Source organism: Labrus mixtus, chromosome 9, assembly GCF_963584025.1.
Source record: "Labrus mixtus chromosome 9, fLabMix1.1, whole genome shotgun sequence".
NCBI lineage: Eukaryota > Metazoa > Chordata > Actinopteri > Labriformes > Labridae > Labrus > Labrus mixtus.
Window position 1 is genome coordinate 8,414,509 of NC_083620.1, and position 11,708 is coordinate 8,426,216.

Sequence of the window (11,708 nt, forward strand, 5' to 3'; positions counted from 1 at the left end):
AACTCTTACAAAAAAAACATTTTAATACTTTAACGGTATTTTCAAACATCCTTCAGAAATGTTTCAGCAGTCTGAGCAGCGTGGAGAGGGAGCTGAATGTTTGAAGAGTCCTTTGGCTGCAGCTCCCCTCACACACTGAGGTGACAGACAAAAAATGTTCTAGAAATGCTTACAGAAGAATGTGTGTGTGTGTGTGTGTGTGTGTGTGTGTGTGTGTGTGTGTGTGTGTGTGTGTGTGTGTGTGTGTGTGTGTGTGTGTGTGTGTGTGTAAATGGCCTTCAGTGTAGTGTGTTTTGCTATGTGTGAGCATGTAATGTGTGTGTGTGTGCGAGTGTAGAAAGGATCGAAGGTACGGGACGCCTGTTGGCATCTTAAGGAGGTCAGTGGTAAGAGAGCGAGGCAGAATGGAAGTCATTCATAGTGTTTAGCTTCATGCTGAGGAAGAGCACTAATATTTCAACAAGCTTAACGTGAAGCTGCATCGGCCTGGAGCGGCACACATAAATAGAAAAATAGAATAAGAAAAAACTCAAAAATCCGCTTTAAATAAAGTGTGTGTGTGTGTGTGTGAGACGGTGTGGAAGTCAAAGTGTTGAGGAAGACGGGGAGGAGTGAAGAAGAAGGCGTGTTCACAGGATCAGGTCCAATCCGGTAATGTCTCGTGTGCTGCAACAAAGTCTGCGGATAAATCTTCTCCGATCTGGTTGACTGTCTTCCTGTTGTATCAGCCGGCATGATGGGAAGTGTAGTTTTAAAGCATGTGTGTCTCACCCACAGGACACAGTGGAGACGTTTGGAGAGGAGGAAGCACTTCTACTCTGACAGAGGTATGGCTTTAACCTGTGGGTCTAGACTGAGAGTGTGTGTGTGTGTGTGTGTGTGTGTGTGTGTGTGTGTGTGTGTGTGTGTTAGCTACATTGAGGTCAGTGTCTTTCAGTGGGGAATGTAAACCTTCAGAGCAATTTGTCTTTTTTTCTTTAAATAGTGTTCTGTATGCACATACACCCACACACACACACACACACACACCCACACACACACACACACACACACACACACACACACACACACACACATACATATATACTGTATCTCAACGCACACACACTCATTCAGTATTATGCTCACACACACATCCTGACTCCCTCCCTCAGCTAGTGTGCGTGTATATCCAGTCCCTGAGCGAGGAGCGGCTCTGCAGGGTGTGCGTGTGGCGGCGGGTGTAGCAGCATGGCGGGGTGGGGGTGAGGTCCAGGGTAGGGGTGGAGGGAGGGTCCCGGGTGGGGAGGGTAGCCCGACTGGGACAGCAGAGCGCCGGGGTAGTCGCCCTGCAGAGAAGACATCCCCTGGAGACCTGGTGGGAAGGCAAAAAGGTTGGATTTACATTTTCAGCTACAAACTATGTGTGTGTGTGTGTGTGTGTGCTTTACATGGAAAGGAGCGACAGGTCAGATTTGAACCCAGGCCACCCGCTTGGAGGACAACAGCCTCCGTCCGTGGCACACTAACCAATATTCCCATGCACAAAAATTGATTTATTGATTTAATTTTGTCAGCAAAGCTACCATACCTGCTGCTCGAAGCCCGAGGTGGGCTTGTCCGTCCAGCCCGTAGCCTCCGAGAGCTGCCCCCTCTGGGCTGTAGGGACCACCCTGACCTGTGACATGACACACATTATCAGACACAAATACACAACACACACACATACACACACACACACACGAGTTGTTTGCATAGCGACCGTCCAGCTGACAGATTTATAAACACCGACCTGTTCGATTTGACTGGTCGATCATGGGCTGAACTATTCTCCTCCTGGCGTTGATGAACCTGCAGAGGGGAGAGAGACATAAAGAAAGAGTGAGGCGGATGAATCTGACCTTTAATGGAGAAAAAGGCTGACCAGGGGACTATTAACCTTTTTTCCATTTTACAACCACTTAACCCTTTCAGAGGGCAGAGTAAATCAACGTTAGGGCCGATAATTGATTGATCTGCATTGATTCAGTCACTCTGTACGTGCTCGCTGCAGATAAAAACACCAAAATGATCAGATTACAAAATCTATTGTTCCACATGTAACACACACTTCATACTCGTGCGCCTTTCTTTACCAACATAGCAGAAAGTGAACTTTATGAAGATGTTCTGCCCGTGCAGAAACAAGCGCGTGCACGGAGAGTGGACGGGAGACTCAGGAGCAGTAAACATTTCGGATTATTGGATATTGATTTGCAATTCTGTTTTATGAGCATATAGCGAGTTCCTTCACCGTGCTGAAGCTTAAGAATAAAAAATGCTTAGCAGAACATTTCTTCCCGTGTTACAAGCCGATTATGGTCGAACCCCAAAGTCTTGTAAAAGTGCCTCCGGTCGTTAAATCAATATTTTAATGTGCAAAAAGCATCTTGGATAAAGATTTATTAGGAGAAAAAAGATGCAGTTTAAGTGAGTTGTAAAACACAGACACAGCCATTCCTGCAGCAGACTATAACGTGGAAGTAGTATTGATGTGGCAGCGAGCACGTTGTTAAATTAAAAGCTGATGCGTTGCATTCAAACATGACAGTTTAACTGATTATTGATAAGCTGTACGTCAAGAATTAGCGTATCGATCGGGAGTGCACTGACCAGTTGTTGACCTGTAGGATGGTCAGTCCGGTGTCCTGTGCCAGCTGCTTCTTCTGCTCCTCAGACGGGTACGGGTGCTGAGATGGGACACATAGAGAGTCAGGGTGAGGCAATCTGTGAGGCTACCAGAATTATGAATGTAGCTTCAGCGTCAAGCTACAATAAAACAGTGTATGGAAGGAAAATCTGAGCGTGAATACCGATGACCTTCCATCTGAATTCACATCTGCGCTCACATTTTCAACCCTTCGCTCTCTCTCTCTCTCTCCGTTTTTCTCGGCCATAATTGGAGTGAAGCAACATTTGACCTGCTTCATTTAGTAGCTAATTACCTCGGCAACAATTACTCACTCCATTTCTATCACATCCATAGTTATTCAATAGCCAGCATATTCACATAATCACTTAATCCCCACGATTTTTCATTTAATTTAATTGACCTCCATTATACACCCCGTTCCCCTCTCCATCTATTCTTGTCGGCGGCGTTTTGCCTCACGTTAAATCCTCTCTGTTGGTAATTGTTCTCCCACACAGATATACAGAAAAAAGCTTTCTTTGTCTTGTTAAAGCTCTGCAGGATGGTTTTAATTGTTGCCCTAACTGCGCTGATAAAGGAACATGAAAAAGCGTCCTCACCGACAGATGCTGGAAGAGCCACGCTCTCATGATGTTGGTGGCCACTTTGGGGAAGATGCCTCTCTTCTTGTTGTTCCTCCGGTCTCTGTCACAGTCGTCGTCCTCGCCTGTACTCGGGGAGGCCATCGCTCCGTCCAGACCGTCTCCTGCAAGCGTGCACAGAAAAATACCTCGAGGGGTCACTACAGGTTCATCCTGATAAATTTATAATCCCACTTTTGAAGATAGTTTTCTCATTATGATTCATCCTTTTTCTGTCTCTCTTGTAGAACTCGACACTTCTCTGTGCAGCTTTTTTCTAAAACTGATGAAAACATGAATGCATCCTTATGTGACTACTTGCTTTTTTTCTAGTTTCAATAGTACGCCCCCTGACCCCCTCTACTGGGTCAGGGGGCGCCTAAGGTGGGGGCACCCCTACATCAAACAACCGGAGACAACAAGAAATAGAATAATTACAAAACCTGAGGATGAGTTTCACTTCAAAAAAGGTGAGGGGAACGAGTGAAAGGATGTTTTGTCTCCTCTTAAATTGTACAGCCTACATTTCTCCTCCCAGTTATCTTTCAAACCACCCCTTTCAATATGTCTTTAGTTCCTGCTCGTTTCCGTTTTGTCTTGTTTTTTTCCATCCTAAGCATTAACACATGATCTTACATCCCTACAAAGTGTTGCTACTGTAGTGTCTCTCACTTGTCCTGTACTGTTCTGCATTATATAAATTAAAAAATCGAGTTTTTAATCGAGTTTGAAATACAACACAACAAAATGATGAAATGTCCGACTTTTTTCCCCCCCCATCTTTGTCGACAGGAACGCTGAACATATGAGGAAGAGAAATTGGGGATGAAATCCTGGATGGATGTGACCGTGAACCAGCGACCTGCTGCATGAGGGACCTGGTCTCTGTGTACTGAGGTAAAACAGCACCCCAAGAATTAACACCAGTTTATTTTCAAATGCCAAACTGTCTGAAAGGACTTCATAACCATAAGTAACATAGCTAAAAAAAAAAACTGTAATATTAGAAAAGTGGGCGCATATTTGCACTGAGTTGAGTTGGACAAGAGAGACTGTGCAGCAGGTTTTCTTCTGACAGGACGTCGGCTTCATTATCTCATTGACTGCAATAAAATTATTGAATTGGGATGGACTGACTGTGTCCATGGACAATGCTCAGAATTGCAGGATTAGCTTCTCGGTGCATTGCTCAGGGGCACAGAGGCAGTACTCGGCACCTCTCCAGATACCAGACCAACCATATTTTGGTCTGCACCGGGACTTGAACCGGTGACCCTCTGGTTCCCATGCCAAGTCCCTACAGACTGAGCTACTGCCGCCCCAATTTGGATAATGGTGTATTGTTTGTGCTCCTTTAAGTCCCACCCCTGGTTGTAATACTCTCTGCTGTTAATAAAGTTGTTTGTTTCAGTTTAGGCTATCACAGGCATGCACACCTCTGTTTCCATGAATGCGTCCCTGCATCGTTTTCTGTGCTTTAGTGTGTGTCAGTGTGCGTCAGTGTGTGTGTACCTGTGTCGCTACAGTTGTCTCCTGCGCTGAGTGAAGGCAGGCCACAGGTGCCCGGTGTTCCCAGAGGAGTGGTGGCGCATTCGTCTGGCTCCCGCAACCATGATGCATTCTGCAGGGAGAGACACACACAGAGAGAGAGAGAGAGAGAGAGAGAGAGAGAGAGAGGAGGTGTGAGGGAGAGTGATGGCGAGGCGGGGGAATTCCCAGCAGGTGAAGAGAACGAGGAGTCACTTAAGCACGTGGTCATTGTTCAGACACCCAGAGGACGCAGCTGGAGCTGAACGCCGCAGCCTCTCATACTGTGTTAATGCACGCTGTGCGGCAGCTGGTCTCACCTGCTCTGAAAGACTGGAGCAGGATCCAGTGAAGTCCTCCATGTCCGACTTGGAGCCGCCCTCCCGCTCGTCCAGGATGAGGTCTGTGGGCATCTTGCCCTTCAGGCAGGTGATGTAGCGATGGCAGAAGTTATCACACAAGTCGTGCACCTGCAGGAACAGATTAACATTCATCAGTTTGTAACGAACACTGAAGCGACATCAAAGACACGGCCTGATGATTTACTCTCAAATTTAAGTGAATGCTTCGATCTTACCTTTTCTAACTCCAGCAAATGGAAGCGGAGCACCTGAATGGCCTGGATCATCTGTTGAGAGAAGAATCCAGATTACTCACATGCGTGTGAAAGTGTTGTGTTCATGTTTCACTCTGACGTCAGCGTGCATCTTACCAAGTTATCCAGCTCAGGATTGGAAGAGAAGATGGGTTTCTCTGAACGTATCTGAAACACACAAAATAGCCGTTTCATTTTTCAGATCTCAAAAACTTAAACAGACCTTCTTCTTCTTCTTCTGTTCTCTTATTGGCTCTCCCGGCTGTCACTCACCTGCTTTGCAAACGAGGCGATGTCATCGTTGAAGGAATCGGAGGAGCAGACGTCACTGTGATTGGTCATGCCGGGGAGGTGGGAGGTGGCTGACATGGAGGCGGAGTCCCGAGGGGAGCAGGTGGCGAGCTCGCACTTTTCAAACACTAAGGCCAGCAGTGGAAACAGTGGGTGACTGCGCACACACGCACACACAGATACACACACACACACACACACACACACACATATATATACAGTTAACATACTATACATAAACACAGTAACAGTTGACAGAGCATACACACGATACATTTAAAGAAGGTGTAACAGGAAACTTTATCACACAGTATTTATGAAACAGACGGCAGTAAACACGTCTCGTGTATTTACATGGTCATGACACAAACATAAACTGCGATGTGCTCAGAGTGCAAATGTAATTGAAACTGTTTTTCCGCCGTCCACGGGCCACATAAATCACATCTTGGGTTTCAGACTGAACACACACACATACCCATAGATCTGGTCTTTGTGGTGCTTGAGGGAGTCGGGGATGGCGGGTCCGTACTGTGGGGGAGGAAACGGCCTCACATCGTCCCCGTACCCCCCCACCGACATGGCCTCCGACCCTGAGTAGTGCACCAGCTCTTCATACTGAAACACAATTAGAGAGAAAGACAGTTCATGTGAGACACGTTGGACATCTGTGCCGCTCCGACATCAAACCTGAGAGTGATTTTATTAAACATGGCGGAGCTGTCAGGGGGGCTTCACAGACGCGGCTTGCTGACCCCCCAGTCACTCAGATCCACTGCTGTGTGTTTAGATTCTGGTTCCTGTTAAACCTGCAGATCGTATCAGAACCTAAACATGACGCATCTTATGATACGTTTATTACTGATGAGTGAGACAGTTTTATTGTTCTGCAGTGGGACCAATAACATCTTTAAGTGGAAAAAAAAATTAAATTATACATTAAACATTTAAGAGAAAATGAATCTCCACATACTTTGATAATCAACAAATCCTTTCAGTGGTAAGAAATGTCAAATAAATGAGCGAGTCCCGGCTTCTTAAATGTCGGACGTTCTGCTTTTTTGTCGCTTTATAAAATAAACGTCTTTAGATTTTGAACGGTTCGTCAAATGAAGAGATTTAAAATGGTCACTTTGGTGGTTTTTTTTAATATAAAATGTTCACACATTCTATCGGCTGCTAATTGATAACGCACTCGAACAGATCGACCTGTCATCAGAATATAATTGGCGGTTTAATCAACACAAAAATATTTAACTCACTTTCAGAGACAATTAATGAAAAGCAGAAAATTTCACATCCAACGAGTTAGAAGAATTTGTGGCATTCTTATTGGGGTGCCAGATGGCCTAGTGGTCATGTTGCATGCCACATGTACAAAGACTGTGGTCCTCATTGCAGCGGCCATGGGTTCAAATCCCAAATCGGCCCTTTGCGGCATGTCATCCCCCGCTCTCTCTCCTTCCAACATTTCCTGTTTCTCCAAAAAATAAATATATATTTATCTGCGTTGATCAGTTTTTCTGTAAACCAGTGACAGCGTCTATAAATATATATATGGGTGGATCTTTGTGTTTGCAGGGTCTTAAAGGGAAAACATGTCAAACATTACAAACAATACGAGCAACCATGTCAAAGTCAGGAACTTCTTTAAGCTCAAAACCACTGAGACAAATATTCACAACGAGACTCAATGATCTGCATGAACTGATCCAAGTTGTGTGTGTGTGTGTGTGTGTGTGTGTATTGATAGAATTATGTCACGACAGTTAACTGTACATGTGTGAGTATATCCCCGATCCTTCTTGCAGATGCAGCTGAAAATTCAATCTGTGTTTGTATTGAGAAATTCTTTCAAAGTGAATCATTTAAACTCAAAAATCCAGAGCAGGTGGAGATTTTTTTAAAACACTTCAGTTTGGAGGAGGAGGAGAGGAATACAACGAGAGAGATGAGACCCTTGGAGGAAAAACAGTGAGCCTGCTAATATCTCCTCCTCCCTCCTAAACACAGACGAGACAGGAGCCGTGCTGAGACGTCCCTCACGACCCGCTGTGACAGCCTCGCTGGGGCCCGCTCACACACGTTACTAAACACACTGATTCAGACACACATATGGCACGCTCAGACACAATCACACACACACACACACACTCCCTGACAGAGCAGCACACACACACACACACACACAGCATCATGAATATACATGTTTCCCCCTCTCCTTCTCTGTGTTACTGAGCTCATTTGTTCTTCACTGCAGCTTCTGTCTCTGCTCAGGGCTGCAGATCTGTCTCTGTTAGTCTACCTGATACCTGATTAAAGGGCCTCAGTGTGCGGGGGCCGCCACGATCACAGACACACGGCACCTGCTAGCCGGCCTGGCCTGGGACACCTTTCACTTCTGTGTTATTTTAACCAAGCCGTGAAACATTACGATCTGCTTAGCCTGCTTCTTCTGAGGACACTTTAGCCAAGGCGGGTGGCCACAAGAGGTTAAAATGTACTCGTGAAGTGTGACTGGAGGCGACAGCAGGGACTCCTTTAAATTTGTTCCTTCAGATTGGCATTACTTAAACTTATTTTGATGGGTTTTTTTTTTTTTACTTTTAAAGCTGTCAGGACTCAAAAGGGGACAAGATGTCTGTCCAAAAATGTCCAATTTGATATATCAACTAGGAAAAACAACATAAAATAAACGTATCTCTTTGTCAGTACAAGAGAAATTGAATTATATCCTTCATGTGCAGGCGCTGCTCTCCTCCTGTCCTCTCCACAGGACCCCTGGAGGTCCCCACACCACCCTTTGGGAACCACTGTCCTAAATGGCTTATCAAATTGTTGTATTTCTGAGTCCCATATGGCCACCGGGATCACAGAAAGCACCTGCTCTGAGGCCCTGGCCCGGGACACCTTCTAGTTTTTATGGAGGCCGGCTATTAACACAATCACCGCTATCGGATTGCGCGTCTCTCTTTACGCACGGCCCCTATCCGGTTTCTGTGCGTCAGGCGGATCAAAGCGCACAAGTCGAGATGACAAATTCCGTGAATTTTCCCTTTTTGTAAAGTCACGGAGCCGGCGAGCAGGCCTCACATGGCAGGACAACATTTTCATTGCAACTTTTAATTATTATTGTAACGAGGCCTAACAGACGCTTCAGCTGGGGAGACGAAAAACATGATAGAAGAATAACGTCATTTACAGGTCTGTTACAGGGGAAATGTTGAACTGAAACTTACACTTTCTTTATAAAAAAAGAGGAAATTTAGGGCTCAGTTTTGTATTCTATGTCAGGTGCTCTGAAAGGTCTAAATTAATTAAATGAACCAAGAACGACGGGTCAAACTTTGAGCGCCTACAATCTCATTTAATTATCTTAAACTAAAGCGCCCATTAGGCCTTAAAGAAATCAGGCTTTAATGCTAATTCAAAAACATTTTCTCTGTGATTTAATTTCGAAAGTAAAAGCGTGAAATGTGATTCAGTTTCTGCTACATTTTGCATCAGGAATTAATTTAATTATGCAAGAACATCTTCCTGAATTTGTTTTTAAGTTTCGTATTTTTTCTGCGAGTAAAACAAAAACAAGACTGAGAAGAAGAAAAAGTTGGAACAAACTATAATGAGGAGGTTTTTAAAAAACATGTGTGCAGAAAAATACAATTCACTCCTGCACTGAAAGCAGATTATACAATTTGAGAACAGACCTGTTGAAGATTTAAGGTCGATGCCTGTAAAACAACTGACTCTTTATTAACACTTGCATTGCCCTTAACTGCGTCATGCATGCACGCATTTGACCACCAACCCCTCATTTGATTTTCTTTTTTTAAACGATCACTTTAAGAAACTTGTAGACTTTATATATTACACCTGAAGTGGACCATACTTGCTTTTTTTTTTAGCATCCTGTAAATGTGGCTGCACAAATAACCACCGAGTGACGCATTTATCTTGTTAAACAAACAGCCTATTTAATTTGAAATATCTTAATTTGAAGATTGTTTTCTATACAACGCTCTTGTTTATTTCTCCGTGTACTGTATGTGTGTGCATGGACGTCTCTCTCCTGCTCGGTGTCCACTCTGCACTGATTTTCTGTCTGCACACTGTACATCTCTAATTGCCCTCTTTCCACTTTGAGGTCTCAGTCCGCCTGCTGCCCGTCAGCCTCGGCCTGCTTCTCCTCCTTCCATCTCCATGCCTCTGAATCACTGTAGCAAAAAAACTGACCTACTTACCCAGTTGAAGAGCTGCATCTCCTCTCCTCTCCTCCGCCTCTTAATGACCTACTCTAACCCTGATGTGCCATTCCAGCGCGTGGCTGACATTCCGCAACAATAAATCCACATTAACTATAAAGCGATGGTTAAATATTAGAACCACGTTGACTGTTTCTCTTAAGACAAAATCTGACAGAAATCTTCACCTCCACTTTAAGAATATGGCATTTTAAAGTACTCTTGGAAGTTGTTACTGTATGTTTATTTGTAGGTTTGTTGTGCTAGCCGATATTTTTTTTACAGCACTAAAGAGGATTTCTCTGTGACTCTGTAGTTTCCCCTAAAGTCCATGCCAGTGCAGTCCACTAGTCTGTTTCCAGAGGGCCTTGTGTTTTGCATGGTTGCTGAACCTACAGTGTGCAAAGAGGGATCCCAGCCACATGCTCCTATCGTGATGCCTTTCTAATTAGCTCTCAGTCCCTCAAACCTGCATGCTGCCCCGGCCATCCTGTTGTGATCTAAACCACAATCATCATTCACAAAGACAATTTAAAACACTGCAGACCTACCCTCTTCTCCATGCGACTCGACAGCCAGTCCTACACCGGAGATGATGATGCGCGGCTCGGCTAGTGCAGCGAGCTTTGCTCCCTTCCTTCTGCCCCCTTGGGTCCTGGAAATAAAAGTAAATATTTTTGTTTAAAAACGTCGTTTGCACTAAAAGTTACAAACACGATCATTGCAAAAACAGCCCGCAAGAATTTAACGCACAAAAAAACCACACAAGAGTGTGCATGGACAACAGTCAGCCCTGCGTGCTGCCCCTCTGTGTGTTTACTCCGAGCCCATCTCCGTTTTATGTTTCAAGATAATGGTTATGATGTGCGCGTAATGGTTTATAATGCACTTAGCGCTAATAAAGCTTGCAGCCTATTAAATGCTATGTGGGCTAGTGATGTTGAGTAATATACAAACCTCCGGTGAACGGTGTAAAATGTCCCACCGAGATGTAAATATCCGCTGTATCCAGTCCTGCTCGGACTAGTCCAGAGATCCGGTTGTAAAGGCAGCAGCGGCTCCTGCAGCGCTTCGCCCCCGCCTGGTGTACCTCTTGCTCCGGCTGGCGGTCCGTAGAGATGCTCGGTGCTGTGGGAGGACAGACAGAAAGCGTCCCTTCTTTCCTTCCTTCCTTCCTTCCTTTTTGGCTCCTTGCGCTCGCTGTCCGCGCAGCATACGGCGACAGGCTGGAGAGTGTCAGGGGTGGGAGTGAGCGATGGTGTTTTCAGTCTCACGAGGAGAGAAGAAGAAGAAGGAGGAGGAGGAGGAGGATGGGGAGGAGGAGGAGTGATGGTGGTGATGGTGGTGGTGCGCGGGGAGGTTTCGGAGGGTCAAAACGCGACGGGGTCTCTTGCCCCCCCCCCCCCCCCCCCCCCTCTCCCTCCTCTTCTTCCTTTACTCCTCCTCCTCCTTATCACACACACAAAACACCAGAGAAGAAGACGAAGAAGACCCCTTCAATCGTTTTATCTCGGCTCTCCTTCGAGGTGATATCACTCCTCCACCCCTCCCTGCCCTCTCCCCAGCCGTGCTGCAGCTGCGCTATTATCATCCCGGGAAAACTCGGGTTAGAATCAGTGATAACACCCTCACCGAGATACGGAACATGTTCAACTCCTGACAAAAACATTTAGGAGAGGAGAGAGGATCGTGGAGTCACACAAAAACCTCAAACACAATGTGCAGAATTAAAACTTTGAGTACAAGCTGAAGTTGTGCCTTTT

General features: G+C 45.4%; 1 protein-coding gene across 1 annotated transcript; it reads right to left on the reverse strand.

Annotated features, from left to right (window-relative positions):
• Positions 1–196: 196 nt before the first annotated feature.
• On the reverse strand, positions 197–11,357 carry meis3 (myeloid ecotropic viral integration site 3). The gene is made up of 13 exons (XM_061046110.1): positions 10,903–11,357; positions 10,497–10,600; positions 6,183–6,322; positions 5,687–5,861; positions 5,531–5,581; positions 5,396–5,446; positions 5,139–5,288; positions 4,804–4,912; positions 3,271–3,416; positions 2,632–2,708; positions 1,772–1,830; positions 1,571–1,657; positions 197–1,354 (listed from the first exon to the last, which is right to left on the reverse strand). Exons 2-13 carry the CDS (start codon positions 10,506–10,508, stop codon positions 1,155–1,157), a joined length of 1,257 nt encoding a protein of 418 aa, XP_060902093.1. The 5' UTR covers positions 10,509–10,600; positions 10,903–11,357; the 3' UTR covers positions 197–1,154.
• Positions 11,358–11,708: the final 351 nt, after the last annotated feature.

Excerpts from the sequence above, each read along its gene's own strand:
- meis3 (XM_061046110.1), bottom strand. Across the intron at positions 4,913-5,138 it reads GCTCCAGTCTTTCAGAGCAG|AATGCATCATGGTTGCGGGA; the intron begins GTGAGACCAGCT and ends CTCTCCCTGCAG. Across the intron at positions 3,417-4,803 it reads AGACAACTGTAGCGACACAG|GAGACGGTCTGGACGGAGCG; the intron begins GTACACACACAC and ends GCACGCTTGCAG.